The sequence below is a fragment of the Sorex fumeus genome, unplaced genomic scaffold (genome assembly GCF_029834395.1).
Source record: "Sorex fumeus unplaced genomic scaffold, SorFum_2.1 ptg000054l, whole genome shotgun sequence".
NCBI lineage: Eukaryota > Metazoa > Chordata > Mammalia > Eulipotyphla > Soricidae > Sorex > Sorex fumeus.
The window spans coordinates 18,965,263-18,981,942 of record NW_026606111.1 but is presented as its reverse complement, the minus strand read 5'-3'; the positions used below and the strand labels follow the sequence as shown (position 1 = coordinate 18,981,942).

General features: G+C 36.8%; 1 protein-coding gene across 1 annotated transcript in view; it reads left to right on the top strand.

Moving 5' to 3' along the window:
• ASCC3 (activating signal cointegrator 1 complex subunit 3) overlaps positions 1-16,680 on the top strand; it is a 354,089-nt gene that overhangs the window by 77,995 nt on the left and 259,414 nt on the right. The window contains exons 7-8 of the mRNA XM_056125104.1: positions 337-478; positions 1,908-2,033. Of these exons, the coding sequence (XP_055981079.1) occupies positions 337-478; positions 1,908-2,033 (268 nt within the window). The remainder of the gene's footprint in view (positions 1-336; positions 479-1,907; positions 2,034-16,680) is intronic.

Sequence of the window (16,680 nt, the reverse complement as noted above, 5' to 3'; positions counted from 1 at the left end):
ATACTTGAAAATGGTTAGTATCTTCATTCTTGTTATTTAATTTCTTCTGAAATGTAATGGAAAACTATCTGAAGTTGTTGTAGTTCCTTATTTTATTTATTTTTGTTTTCCTTTTGTTCCTTGCTCCACACCCAGCTGTGCTCAGGGCTTGCTCCTGGCTTTGTGCCTAGGGATCAATCCTAGCAATTCTCAGGGACTACATTTAGGTGGTGCCAGGGATCCAACCTGCCTTAACATGTTGTACTATCTTTTGGGTCCTATGGTTCTTTATTTTAATATATTCTTTCCTTTTCAAGAAGATATTTTAGATTTTATCTATTTTTCTCCTATTTATAGAGAGCAAGCTCTTCTCAATGCAAGAAGTGCTCCAATTCTTAGCAGGCAGAGAGACCTGGATGTTGAAAAAATACGTTATCCGCATGTCTATGATTCTCAGGCTGAAGCTATGAAAACATCAGCATTCATTGCTGGTGCTAAGGTATGCCATTTGTATAGGATCACTTTTGTTTGTACAATCTGTATATCATGAGGAAATGCTTCATAACTTGTATTTCCTTCTTTGTGGGGGACAGACACACCCAGCAGTGCTCAGGACTTACTCCTAACTCTGTGCTCTGGGATCACTCCTGGTGATACTTTGGGGACCATGTATAGTCCTGGGGATAGAACAAGAGTCAGCTGCACGCAAGGCAAAAGCGCCTTACACGTTGTTCTATTTCTATAGCATATCCTTATTTTCTTTGTGCCTTTATTTTGTGTGAACTATGCTATACAAAAATAAATTTTTCAAATATTGGTGGAAATAAGACATTGTAGTGTAGCATGGTCAGTAGGTATTCAGAAAATGTTTTTCTGGAGAGATAGCACAGCAGAAGGGCATTTGCCTTGCACACAGCCAGCCCGACAGAACCGAGTTCGGTTCCTCTGCCCCTCTCGGAGAGCCCAGCAAACTACCAAGAGTATCTCTTCCGTGCGGCAAAGCCTGGCAGGCTACTCCTGACGTATTCAGTATGCCAAACACAGTAACAAGAAGTCTCACAATGGAGACATTACTGGGCCTGCTCGAGCAAATCGGAGAACAACGGGAGGACCATGGTACCGTGCTATTATGCCACTTGCATATTTGAGTTTAAGAAATTGCATCACTCTTTGATAGAACTTTACATTGAATATTGCTCATTTTTCTTAGCTAGATCATCACATTTTGATGGGAATTTACATTGTATATTGCTCATTTTCCTTAGCTAGATGAGTGAGTTGTCTTCAGAAATACCATCTAATTGATTTATACTTTAAGGTTCATCAGTATAATATGGTTCATTGTCTTCAGAATTACCATCTAATTGATTTATACTTTAAGGTTCATCAGTTTTGATATGGTTCATACATTATATGAAATATGTGATACGAGGATATTTTATGTTTATGTGGTCTTAGTTTTTTATTGTTTTGTTTAGACTTTTTTCCCTTAGAAAGATAAATTAATTATTGTGTTACATAAGAAAACACAAAGAAGTATTCTTTCTGATTCTCTCTCTCTCTCTCTCTCTCTCTCTCTCTCTCTCTCTCGCGCACGCGCACACACACACACACACACACACACACACACACACACACACTCTCCCCCTCACTCCCTCCCTCTCTCTCTTCTTGGTTTTTGGGGGACACCCAGCGTGCTCAGAGTTGACTCCTGGCTCTATGCTCAGGTATCAGTCCTATTGGGGATCAGAGAACCATATGATATGCATGAGTTCAAACCCAGGTCATCTACATAGGAGGCAAACACCCTACCTACTGTACTATCATTCTGACCCTAACTGGTTTTCTCTATAATTAAAGAATCTTTATCTTGAAGCAGTTGCTTTATTTTTTTAATCTCCTTAAATTTTAATTTTTGTTGTTTATAGATGATTTTACCAGAAGGAATTCAAAGGGAGAATAACAAGATATATGAGGAAGTAAAGATTCCCTACAGTGAACCAATGCCAATTGGTTTTGAAGAAAAACCAGTTTTTATTCAAGACTTAGATGAGGTGAGAATGTTTTATGAATGTTTTTGATTTGGAAAAGTTATGTTTTAAAATTAGAAGCTCACTAATGCAGTAAAAAATACATGTAGTTTGATATTAAAAACAACTTAAATTATTTAAAATACATATATGTCTTATTTTAGGCATTTTTGTGTATATTTATATTTCCATAATTTTATGTTTATTTTGGTTATTTCTGTTAATATTTGATTTATCCTTTGCAAGCAGACTTAAGTAAAATGTTTGTCCAAATAACAGCATAAAAATGTAATAGAGAGTTTACATTATGTTTTAGTTTTCTCTTATAAAATTAATACTTGGGCAATTACATATTTAAATGCAATGTTCCATTATGTATAAGTACACAGATGACCTATAGTGATCTCAGTTTGGGTACTGAATTTATCAGGTATCATAAACATGCATAATAATGTAAAGCTCAGGAGAAAATGGTATTGTTCACAGCCAGAATGTTAGTATGGTAGATATTTCTAAATGAGTTGGATCATTTTTATATAAAGTAGGATATATATGTATCAGGGAAAGTGCTCTTGAAATTGATGGCACCTTTCTCTTTTCACTGAAATCATAATTGCATGTCTTCCTGAGAGTCCTACCAAACAAGCTAAAATGCTTTTTCTGTCCTTTCCCTGACAGAATGTCATACCAGATAAATTTTCTTGTCGTCTTCTCTTCTTAAATCACTTTTATAATTTTATTTAAAAGATATGGAGAATTTTCAAATTTTAAAATGTGCAGAAATGGTATTAATACTGTTAAATGGGTTTTATACTTTCTTGCAAAGAGTAATTTGGAAAGTTTATCTGGCTTTCAAATATTAGTCAGAACTTGCTCTGAGTTAGGAAAGTCAAAGTCAAAGCCAGTTTTAGCTAATGAAGTCCACTAATTGGAATTCCCAAGACATTGAAAAAGAACAAAAGCTTCCAATATACACAGTTGGATACAGAGATGTAAATCATCAAATCTTTTACTCCATCCTTATCTCACATTCTCTCCATTTCTATCTCTTTATTTCCTTCTCATTTCTTTCATCCTAATATTTTCACCTCCATGTATGTGTAAGCTCCTCTCAGTTTCTCTGGTTTTTTCATCCCCTTATACCTAGATTGGTTTTCTTAATATAAGGATGGGGAAATGTAGACTGCAATTTCAAATACAATCTGTTTTACCTTACCCTAATGATTTTTCCCACAGTTTTTTTGTGAGGGAAAAAAAATGTCTTGGGTGAACTCTGGTCTTATCTTCCCACTCCTCCCCTCCCCTTCCTTCTCTTCCTCTCTCCTTCACTTCCCCTCCCCTCACCTTTCTTTCCCTTCTCTCCCCTCCCTTCCCTGCCAAGAGCATGAGTTAAGTGCTAGCTTGAATATAAATAATATTTGGTTTTGAGAGGTGATAAAGAGGGAACTATATAATGTTTCATTTGAGAAATGAAGAAAAGTTGAGCCTTAAAAAATGAAATCTGGGGTTGGAGCGATAGCACAGTGGGTAGGGTGTTTGCCTTGCATGCGGCTGACTCAAGTTCGATCCCCAGCATCCCATATCGTCCCTGAGCACTGTCAGGAGTAATTCCTGAGTGCAGAGGTATGAGTAACCCCTGAGCATCGCCAGGTGTGACCCCCCCCCCCCCCATAAAAAGGCAAAAAAAAAAAATGAAATCTAAGGAATTTGAGGCTTTCAGTTTCTGCAGCTTCTTGTATTTCATGCTAGTAGGCTAGTTTCTGGGTAAAATAATCTGAAGTTTCTCAAAAGACTGTGCATCTCCTTGGGAGTAACTGCTGAAATCAGGATGTGTTATGGAGGGAAGGGTGTGTTGCAGAATAGAGGACATGCTGGCCTGTTCACTAAATAAACCTTCATGGAGATGAAGGTTATGGACATTGGATATATCCAGGGGGACAAAGTGGTTGGAATACTTCCCATAGTATATTCCATGCTCTACGAAACAACCTGTGACCTTTCGAACACAGGTATTTCCAGGTTTAGCATGAAAGCTGCACATGGAGAATGAAAAAGACTTAAAAATCTGTACATGATGGACTTTAAGAACCTTGCTGAGAGAGTTAGTTATGGGCAATACTCTTTTTAAAAAAAAAAGATAGAAAAGTGAAAAGCAGATTCTTTAATTTTTAGGGAAATGGTAATTTGGTTGCAGTGTCAAGCTGAAGACTAAGAGAATTGCTTCACGGGGTAATGCTATGTACCCAAATTAAGAAAGAGGCATCTGTCTATAAAATTGACCGGGGGCTAATATAGCTACAAGTATGTATAAATTATGGTTACTGCTTAAATGGGGAGGGATAAAGTAGAAGGAAGATTCTAAAATGTAATGTAAGTTACATCCTAGAGCAAATGGCCATGTCATTTGTTAGGTGAAAATTAGGAGAAAGAATTGGTTCCATGAGAAACTCTGCTTCTGTTTGATTATATGTCATGTTTTCATCACTTTCTACTACTATAAAGCAAACATAAGAAAATAAATATATACATGCACACATGTATATTCTATATCTAAACACATAGAAATCCCACAGTACAGTTGCTGTTTTTGTGATCTTGGTATTTTGTTGCCGCTGCTGTTTGCCTGTACATGGAATTGAGCACTGTGGGTTTTACAAAGTCTCTGCTTTACCATCTGAGTTACCGCCCTGTTTACCATTGGCAATTTTTGTGAGGTATCATTCAATATATCTAAACGTTGACAGAAGTTTTTTATGCTTGTACACATGGCCATTACCACTGATGCTTTTGAGCAATCCAGATCTCCATCTGTTACTTGTTTCTTATAGTATAGGTCTGCTGCAACTGAATTGTTTCTGTTTCATAGGTCTGAAAGAGATTTCATTTTGCCTTTATAATTGAAAGATATTCTGTTTTTGATTTCAAGATTGACAATTTCACCCCGGTAATTATGACGTGGTGACAAAGATCAAGATGGAAATGTTTGATTCAACCTAGATCTCTGCTACCATTGCTTATTGCTGTTTTCTTTAGTTGTTTTTTTTTTGTTGTTGTTTGATTTTTAACTTGATATTAGTTGAGCATCTTAGACAGGATTTGCAGTTCTCTTCAGATATGGGTGGCACTGGGCATTAAACTCATGCCCTCAGGCTTGCAAAGCAGATGCTTCTATCCATTGAGCTATTTACCACCCTCTTTTTCTTTCTCCTCCTTCTCCTTCCTTCTTCCTTCAGGTTCCTGTTAGCATATCCAACATTGCTGTTTTCATCACACAGTGCTCTCAGTGGTGAGGACATCTCAGTGTCATTTGGCATGTGGGGGCTATGTGGTAGTCCAGATAAAACCCAGAGACTCAAAGTACAAGGCAAATGTTCTACCATTCGAGTAACATCCTCAACCTTGTCATTAACTATGGTTTATGTCTTTATTTTCACAATGTATCTAAAGTTTCTTAGGCAGTTCAAAGCAGCATTTTATCTAGGACTATTTCTACCTTACTACTTCTGAGTAATGTACCCAACTCCCAATTAATTAAAAGGTTTTCTATCATGGTTGGTGAAGAGAGGAGTCATTCCCAACCTTAAGTGGTAAGGTTTGAATTTGCTTCAAATGATACGCCTCTTGTGCAACTCATTCTCACCTGAAGAATTGAAGCAGTCTACCCATCTCTGATTTACTAGCACTTTCTATCACTGTTGTCTATCTGTCTGCTTGTCTGCTTGTATGTCTGTCTGTCTGTCTGTCTGTCTCTCTCTCTCTCTCTCTCTCTCTCTCTCACACACACACACACACACACACACACACATTATTTTTGCAACCAAAATCTCCTTTAGTTTATGAAGATGATGAAATTCTGAATTATTGTTCCATTAAACAAAAAATGCCCTTGCAGTTATCTTCAGTGTTTATTTGTGAATTGTACTTTTCTTTGTGAAGCAAAAACAGGAGATACATCTGGAAATAGGGAATTATAAGAAGTTAAAAGGAGTGTTATTTTTGCATCTGTCTGAGTGAGAATACAAACTAATTTTATTCTAAGGTCTTTATCAAAGGAAGGAAAATGTTTTGTTTTAAAAAAAAGGTAAAGTAGAAAGTTTATTGGAAAGTAGAAGAGGAAGGAAAAGGAACTCCCTAGGTGGGAGAAACTAGTATAGGACTAAGTTCAGAAAATTTTCTATTTTCAGATTTATATACTGGAACAATAAGGTCTATACCCTGATGTAAGATAAGAAAAAAAAAAAGGATTTGAGCCCACCTTGCTTTTTTCCCAATTCCATCCACAACAATGTGTCTCTCTGGGTGGCTTCCCCACTCTCCCTCTTTTCCAGAGACTTGGCAATGCCTGGAGAGACTCTTGGTTGTCCCAGCTGCTGGCATTTAGTGGCCATGAATGCTTCTCTTAGTGGAGAATGACTAGAATAGAAGTAATGCCAGGATTGAGGAACCCCCCTGAGGACAGAACTGTCCGTCAGAATTTTATAGCTTCCAGAGTTAGAAACCTAGAACAGATGTTTTCTTTTTCTCTCTTCTAAGCATTGAGTTGATGTAAAAATGCTGCATAATAAGGTTATTGTTCCCTAATTTCTCTGATATCGTTGTCAATTATTTTACTTTTATCTTTTTTTGTTATTTTTTGTTTGTTTTTGAAGGAAGTTCTTGTAATTTTGAAGAGGGTTCTTCCACTTGATGCTTATTTCTGGGACTCCTTCCCAGAAATTTTCAGCCAGCTAGACCAGTGGTTTAGTACAAGGCGCTGAGGTTGCTGCTCATGTGGGTCCTGTTATTCCGGCGGTTACCTGTGTGAGGGTGAAACTAATGCCGTGACAAGCAGCAGCTAACATTAAGTCTCAACTAGGCCTCAGTTTCTGTTTCTTTGGAGCAGGACTTGCAGTTTCTGGTAAACTCCCAGTTGAGTAATTTGCCAAGATAAGGAATTGAGCAGTTAGGTCTGGGTAGTCATGAAGGGTCCTCCTTAGAGAAACTTTTATTAACCATTGCCTAATTGCTGACCACCATTGTAATAGGGCCAATGCTAAAAACAGACCAGTATATAAATTACTTCTTAACTCTGAACCCTATATAAACTGCTTGTGATTTGGAGTCGGGGTCCTTGCCAAGACTCCACTGCATTGGATGAGACTTGGACCCTACCTCGAGCTAGCGATGTCTTGGGCTAGTAATAAAGTTCCTTTGCTTTTGCATTACCATGTGCAGACTCAGTCTCTCCACAATTGGGGATCTGAAACTTGGGCACAACACCTGGGCCACCTTTAGCAGTGATCTGGGCCTTCAGGTCTGCACCCTGAGATACATGGAGGACCATGCATTGCCTCAACTCAAATCCAGTTGGCCACATGCAAGGAAATTCTTTAGCCCCTGTACTTTCTCTTGAACTTTTTGTATTACTTTTTATACCAAATATTATTATTGTCATTATTATTTTGCAGTCAGTAGATATTTGGATTTAGCTATATATTTCGCTCTTTTTTTACTTTCGTTCAGTACTTTCAGATTTTGTGGTTTTTGCATTGCCTGAAATTTCCCTTATTAGAATCTGATGGTTGCAAAATTCTCTTAATTATCTCTTAATTTTTCTTGTTAAGCCAAAATGCCTTTATTTTACCATAATTTTTGGAAAGTATTTTTGCTGTAATAAAATTCTACATTAACAGTTATTTTCTCTTGCCACATTAAAGGTATTATTTTACCATCTTCTGTTCTTTATGTTTACTTTTGAGAAGTCTACAATCAGCCTAATTGTGATTTAGTTATATGGTTAAAATTTTCTCTCTGACTTGCATAATGAAAATAGTGAAAATCTTTAAAATCTTCCCTTTCTCTTGAAATTTTCCAGTTTTCCCTTCTGTTTTTTGATGTTACATTCGAACTGCTTTTACTTTTTTTTTTCCTGTTGTCTGTTTAAGGTCATGACCAAAAGAAGTAAGAAAGAAAAAAAGCACTACTTGTGCTTTTTGTACAACATTTTCATTTACTTGTAACTGCAAATATTGTTATGTGATATTATAAATTAAGATTAAAAAAAACTATTAGGTGTTTCCTTTGTACTCAGTGAACTTACAACATGGTTGGGAGAATAAGAAGGCATGAGTGTTTAATATTTGCCATCAGTTTACTAGGGAATGTACTTCTTATAAAATCAGTAGTGTGATTTAGTGTGATCTCTAATAAACAGCTGAGACACCAGTGCAGGCAGGCTTTAGCTGTTGATGTGGATTTCATGGAGAACATGACACTTGCTCTGACCTAGGGAAATAGGGCTTTATCCAAATAGTGAGAGTGAATTTAATAATTTTATGTGTATGTATATTATATATGTATATGTTTTGATATGGTGAATATATGTTCTCATATATATGACATATGTCATATAGAAATAGTTCTCGATTTTGTGTTGAAAAATGTGTCAACCTGTGTAAAATATTGAGTTTGCATCTTGTCCCTAGTTTTCAGTTTTGTTTCTAGTTTTTGTTTTGTTTTTTATTGCCATACCCAGCTATATGGCCGCAAAACCCACACAGCTTATTTATGGTTCTGCTTAGGGATCACTCCTGGCAGTGCTTGGGGGACCATACGTTGTGCCAGAGATTGAAACCAATGAACTATCTGTCTGTCCTATTCTATAACTTCTTCTATAGAAACTTTAATACTATTTAAAAAAAAAACTTGTTCACCTTCAGGAGAGGTACTGTTTTGTGGTTCTAGAATTGTTTAAAATATTATTATAGAAGCTGTAGTGAGAAACTGAAATGCTCAGTTTAAAAATATTTGGGGATTTCGATGTAGTGAGCCAGCTAAGTGTGAGAAGCAGGCTTTTGATATTATCTTTGGTTTTGGTATTAAATAAGTGCTTAATATGTAAAATTTGCTCCATTGGATAAGCTTTGATATAAAGTTAGAAACAGAAAAATTTTATTATTTGTGACTCCTAGGAATTAAAGTACTTGATTAAAAAGCCATGTTTATTTTTTATGAAAATTCACCATAGTTAAAATATTTGACCTAGTAGATCTTCTTTGAGGGAAATACTATCACTATTTTTCCCTTCTTAAGAAAATTTTTTTTTCTCTATCCCCTGAACTTTTTCTGGATTGCAATAGACTTCATACTCTACTGGGAACACTTGCAAACAGCGAACTCAGAAAAGGGCACCAGCTGCTTGGGAAAAGCTCACTGTGCTAGTGAGAGAGTTGTAACAAGCATCTGCCTCCAGCTAGGCGTGCACTAACAAAATAAGCTGCTTTTTTGACACTATATTCTATTGATTTTCGAGTATCACAGGAAATTAGCAGTATGTATGGGTTGATTATCACTTGCTATCTAGAGCTCCTGATCAATGCCCAACATTATACTTGGAGCAGTGGTGCTTACAAAGACGTTTAGAATTATGATTCTGCCAGAAGGAATTTGCTATTTGTTCAGGACATCAAGCTGCTTTTGAATTTACTTATTCTTCTCCGTTCCTACATTTTGCGACATGACCCAAGTTCCAAGTTCCATAGTACCACCATGCTTCATTTTCCTTATCATATTACTTGTTTTGCTGATTGTATGAATATATATATATATATATATATATATATATATATATATATATAACCGACACGTACGTGTAACAACTCTGGGGTGCATTTCAGGTAGTCAGCCTGAGTGTTCTGGGCTCTCGGATGTGACTGTGGTGGTAATACACACAGTTGTGATGCCCCAGGCCCTCGGTTGGTTGCTGAAACTGTGACCTTTAATCACGGCCAGAGTTAGCCCCTAGAACTAACAGTACATGTCTAATAGACACGTGCTCATCTATGAGCAAATTGTTTCTTCAGTTAATTTAAGTTAATTTGAGGGCTATCTCTTTATGTCTAATTTTGAGAGATATTTTTAATCTTATTAAGTTAAACTGTTTCATTATGATGCTTACACATTTCTAGAAGATGAATATTGAAGTCATGTATAAAATAGCTTTAAACTACTAAAGACAACACAGAAGAACTAATAACTAAGAACTAACTAACCCAGAAGTTGCCAGGGCTTACCCTATGCTCAGGGATCACTCCTGTGCTCAGGTTAGCGCGTGCAACGCAGCAAGAGCACTACCCACTGTGCTGTCTCTCCAGTCCCAAGAACTAGTTTGTTCAACATGGTGCGTCTCATTAACCAGTTTATATTACATTTTTTAGCTTATGCCCTGACATCAAGTTTAGCAGGAACAACTTTAAACTTGATCTAGCAGTGTAGTATGAAACAGTGAGTAGAAGCACACGCATTCCCTTGCCTTCTATTTATATTGAAAAGGTTTGCTATCTCACCTGATGGTGCTCAGGAGCTGTTCCTGCTCTGTGGTTAGGAGCAACACCTGGCGTTTCTCAGGGGACCATATGCAGCATAGAGTTCAAGCTAACGTCAGCTGCATGCAAACAAGCACTTTATCTCTGTCTCTTGGGCTCTTCCATGCTTTTTGTTGTTGTTTTGTTTTTTATTTTTTGGACACTCATTCTGCTGTGCTCGGCTCTTACTTATGACTCTTTGCCTCAGGGCTTACTCCTGGCTGGTTTAGGGTACATTATAGGGTGCCAGGGTTTGAACCCAGGTTGGCTGCATGCAAGACAAGTTCCCTACCCACTGTACTATCTCTCTGGCCCCCTCTTCCTTGTTTTTTTATGTTCTTAACAAGCTCTTACATTCTTGATGAATTTCAGAGTTGTAGAAAATAAACACTTTATAAATTTGGGGTAATTTCCCCTGTATCAAAGAAAGTTAAAATATAAAGAAACCTCAATGACTTACTAAGCATTTTATATGGTAGCATACTTTATGACATAATGCTTTCTTACCTTAAATGTTTTGCTTGACCTCTTAAATCTTCACATACTTTAAAGGAAGTTTGAACCAAACGTGTGTGTATATATATATATATATATATATATATATATATATATAACTGTCCTCCCATTGTTCATCGATTTGTTTGAGCGGGCACCAGTAATGTCTCCATTGTGAGACTTGTTACTGTTTTTGGCATATCGAATACATCACGGTTAGCTTGCCAAGCTTTGCTGTGTGGATGCAATACTCTCGGTAGCTTGCTAGGCACTCCTCAGGGGCGGAGGAGTCGAACCCGGGTCGGTCCGGGTCAGCTGCGTGCAAGGCAAGCAGGCAGGCTCCTGTGACTAGAGTAGGCGTGGAAAGTTAGGAATGAGTTCTCAGTCTTGTTTGTACTTGATAATCACTCAGACTGTTTAGGTACACACAGATGAGTATTTCCCTACCCTACACAAATGTATTAAAATTCAAGGATTACATTCTGAAAAAAAATTTTGTTTGTTTTTGAGCCACACCTGGCTGTGGATTACTCCTTGAATCTCTGCACTCCAGGATCACTCCTGGTTGGCTTGGGGGACCATATGACGTGCCAGGGATGGAACCAGGATCGGCCATGTCCGAGTGCCCTACCTTCTGTTCTATGTCACCAGCCCCAAATTTGCTATCCAGCCATTTTTCCCTGGCTATTGCATGAAGAATGTGTTCTCAAAACATTGGCTTCTTCAGTATACATTTGGTTGAACTCACCAAAGATTTTTGTTTGTTTGTTTTGAGGCCTACACCTGGCAGTGCTCAGGGATTGTTCCTGGCTCTATGCTCAGGGATCATTCCTGGTGGACTTGGGGGACCATATGAGGTGCTGAGGATTGAACCCGGGTCAGCCATGTGCCCTCCCTGCTGTAATATCGATAGGGCTCTTCCAAGCAGTCTTTGACTAGGCACACCCCATGTTCTTTCAAATGGTGGTAGGTTCAGTGTATTTGGAACTCTTCTGTTTGAACTTTAGGTCTTATGATAGGGAAACAAACTCTAAGTCACTTTAGTGCTTGTTTCTCTGCTAAATGCATAATTCTTAAGTCATCACTTTTATGGAAATAGATTGCATTGAAAATAATAGAACATTTAAAGGCTACAGGTTAAGTTGGTATCTTTAAATTTCTGAACTTCCATTATAAGTATTATGTATGTTGTTGAACATTGATGCATATATATGTGTGTGTGTGTGTGTGTGTTGTGTATTGTACTAATCATTATAAATATGCCCTTAATTCTTTAATTTATACAGTACATGTTTTTTCTATGCTGTTGTTATGGTAAATGACTTCTTTAACAGGAGGGACTATACCTAGTGAGTGATGCTTGGGGGCTACTGCTGACTGGGTATTCACTCCTGGCAGTACTGATATGTGGTGCTGGGGTTTGAAACAGGGTTGCAGCATGCAAGACATGCACTGTAACCCATGTACAATCTCCAACTCAACTTGAACTTGTAAGCTTTTCAAATAGTGTTAGTTTAAATAAAAATGGAAATTTTTTTAACTGCAAAGCAATTCATTTCTGGATTCTATTAATAATGAAATTTTCCATCTTTTAAGAGATGGCTGTTTCGAATGACATCCTTCCTTTAATTAATTTTGGAAAGTTTAATATGACACATACTATAAAAAATTTTAAATTAGAAAATTATGGCTTTAATTAACATCTGTAACACTTTGTAACCCTGATCAATAAAGTGCTGAGTTATATTCCCTCTTTTAAAATTCCAAGTAAGCGAGTGGAAGTAATTTAAAGGTTAAAGTCAACGCTAAAATAATTTATTAACTGCAAATATCAGCCAAGAAAGTGAAAATGACATTTCTTTTGTAGGATTCAACAGAATTTGACAGACACTCTTTTCTGTTTATTTTATTGCTGTGGTTAGAATGAGGTATAGCTATTTATTTAGAAGACAGGTCCCAGAATTTGTATGAAGGTACAAATTGTATGATCATAATACTAGTTAAACATGTTGTCTAATATTTTTAGGGTAGCACTATAGCACTGTTCTCCCATTGTTCATCGATTTGCTCCAGTGGGTCTAGTAACATTTTGAGACTTGTTGTTACTTTGTTTCTCATATTGAATACGTCACAGGTAGCTTGCCAGGTTTTGCCATGCGGGCGAGATATTCTCGGTAGCTTGCCAGGCTCTCCAAGAGGGGTAGAGGAATCAACCGAGTCAGCCGTGTGCAAGGCAAACACCCTACTAGCTGTGCTATCACTCCAGCCCATTTTTTAGGATACATTACTTAATGATTTCCAGAGGGATTATTGTAATGTATACACTTTAGTTTATTAACCTCCTTGTGAAAATGGTATGTTAATTTCATTGAAAAATGCCAGATTCTAAGTCTGCAGTTTTATTTCTGCTTTATATCTCTGAAGTTTGTATACTTAATTACACTATCAATTTTGTGGAACCTGCCATCATTCTGGCAAAATCAAACCCAGCTGAAGTCCAAGCATGCCCTTTATTCCTCTTGTTTACCATGAATGTTGATGCTTTGAGGTTTTTCTGAGTAACATCTGAGGTGTTGTCAGATGTTCAGAGTTCACTGTGTGCTGGTAGAAACACTAATGTGTTATAGCTTTCAAAAATGACATTTGTTAGAATTGTGTAGCCAAGCTTTTGTCTTTTAAAATTCTTCTCTTGAGACCATTTTCTTCCATTTTACTCATCATTGAAATCTTAGCTCTGACTCGGAAACAAGAAAGGTGCCCTCACCTTCTTCACTGAGAATAATATGCCTTTCTCTCATTATATCTGAAATTTTCATTAAACATGGTACTACTGATTTTTGTTTTTCTCTCAAAGGGCAGTAATCAATTCTTGTTTATTATTTTGTCATTTGGTAATGGTGTATGTTTAAAATGCCCAACAATGTGTTTATTTTTTTATTTTGTTGTTGTTATGATGGACCATTTTGAGTATAAGAATTTCCAGGAATTTATGAGCATATTGAGTACTTTTGGATATTATTTTAAATGGTGTAAATGTATTCAGTTAAATAATAGGATTATGAATTATGCATTGAGACATCTTATTGCTTTTTTACAAATGTAATGAAATGTGGTTCACTTTCATTAAAAACAGTAACTAACTTATTTGATTTGCACAAGATCTGACAATCGCTCTTCTTTCAAAGATTTAATAGTAGATTACTCTCCTGAGTTCTTTTGTGGCAAAGAATTCATTTCCTCCACCTAGTTTGTCTGGTTCAAAATGAGTTATTGTTATAAAACATTAAAATACATGACTTTTCGGTAAAGAAAACTACAGTGACCGCAGACTCTACTTGTCTCTGAATAAACAGACTAGTAATTTTTCAGCACATTTTTCAAGTGGCAGTGCAAACAGAAATTTGGTGTTTTGTAAAGAAGTAAGACTTTTATATAACATTATTAAAAGGACTCAGTTACTCTTGATAAGCATAAGAGGTCTAGGAATTTATATCTATAAACTAAACTTAATTTTAATATTTAAAGCAGTATGAATGTAGGTTTTCTTTAATTTGTTTATTCTAAAGATTTTCTAAAAAGATAAGCATATTTATTGTATTGTTTATAAATCTGTTGACAACAAAAAATGTTACCTAAAATGCAGATTATGGGGCCAGAGGGATAGTACAATGGGCAGGATTTATGCCTTGCACACAGCAAATCCAGATTCTATCTTCAGCCACTGATGTGGTCCCCCAGGCCCCGCCAAAAGTGAGCACAGAGCACAGAGTCCCCTGAGCACAGAGCCAGGACTAAGTCCTGAGCACCGCCATATGTGGCCCAAAAACAAAACAAAAAAGGTTCTAAAATTATGATTCAGTAAGTAAAACTTCCTTACTAATCCTGGCTACACTTGAATAAGCTTGATATATCTTTTTTATAATTTTGTTATATTAGCAAATTCTAATTAGTTTTTACTCTTCTATGGCATCCTTTTTGTTCTCCTTTCAAACCAACTTCCCCATAAACATATGTATTTATATTTCTCATTTTCTTTAAAACCCTCACACTCTGAAAATATGTTACGAATTACTTGCTGATCTCTTAGGAGTATTCAATTTATATCTTTTTTTCTTGGTATAGATGAAGTTTTAGCAAACATCTTTGTGCTTGTTTATCTTGTGCATTTTCTGTAATTTGAGCAAATTTTTGAAGTAAAATGTTTAGCCTAAATGATGTACAGATTCATTGTTAATCTTTTACCCTGGTATACATCATGTATATAGAATAGGAAGGCGTTATCAAGCATGATCATTTAAAAGTCTTCAGGATCTAGGGATATTGCCCACAGTGATGAGTACATGCCCCAGGCTTGTATCATCTCCAAGCACTGTTATGAGTGTCCCTGGTCTCTACCATGCACTGCTTTAACGACCTCTGCAGCAGCTAACCACCAAACTTACTCTGTTGTTATTAATTTTACTTTTAAGCTTAGTTTTTTTTATATTTTTTCAATGAAAGATGATTTTTCTTGAGGCACTATTGCCTTATGTGACTGCATATGCTTTAGGGATACAATTCTACAGGTCTTCAAAGTACATGTCACTACATTACATCCACTGCTAAAGAACAAATATATCCTTCCACCACAGTTCTCCCAACTAGTAGTCTAAATTTGGGCTAGAGCAATAGCACAGCAGGGAGGGCGTTTGTATTTCACGCGGTCGACCTGGCCAACCGGAGTTTGATTCTTCTGTCCCTCTCGGAGAGCACGGCAAGCTACCAAGAGTATCTCGCCCGCACGGCAAACCTGGCAAGCTACCAGTGACACATTCGATATGCCAAACACAGTAACAAGTCTCACAATGGAGATGTTACTGGACCGCCTCAAGTAAATCAATGAACAATGAGAAGACAGTAGTCTAAATTTATTTAGCATAATGTAATATAATGGGTTAAACTATACACATTTAATTTGAAATTGTTAATAATATGTTTATCCCAATGTCTCACACCTAGTTTTAGAGTTTCTGAACTTGTCTTTTTGAAGTCATTACTGAGAGATGCCCCTGAACTTTAAGCAGGTTGAGAATTAGTGGATAAAAGTGATTTTTCTCCTGAGAAGTATCAAGCAGATTTTCTGTTATTTTGCAGCTTTTCTAGCACTATTGGATAACGGTTTATCCTCAGATGAGCAGTGAACTTCACAATAACAATAAAGGAAGGGAGTCAACTTACAAAAAAATTCCCTATAGAAAGTATTACCTGCCGGTTTTATTTTATGAATGTGGCACAGAGAACTTGGGGAGGAGGCACGCCCGACAGTGCTCAGGGCCTGCTCCCGGCTTTGTGCTCAGAGATCAGTCCTGGCAGTGCTCAGGGGACTGAAGTGTTGGGGATCAAACCAATATTGACCATGTACGGGCAGGTGCCTTAAACCTTGTGCTATCTCTCCGGTTCAATTTCTCTCCCCCACTTTATTTAAACTCCGTGGTTTACAAAGTTGTTCATAATGATTTTTTTTCAGATATTCAGTATTTTAACACTCACCCACCACCACTGTCACCTTCTCTCCACCATTGTTTCTAATTTCGAAATCACCTTCAATCCTTCCTTGCCCTTTCCCTGTCGCAGGCCCCAAATAATTTACCTTATATTACTTGTTACCAATAAATGACTAGTGGAATGGTCAAAAAATACGTCAGTGAAAGAAAATTTGTGAAAATTGTTGTATCTCACCATGAGGACATTAGGTCCTTTTCTGAGGGTTTACTAATCTGCTGTTGTAAGCTAAGCCCTCTGTATTTAATGTTTTTTGTTACTCAAGATTAGTTGGCTTCTATGTTACATTCCTG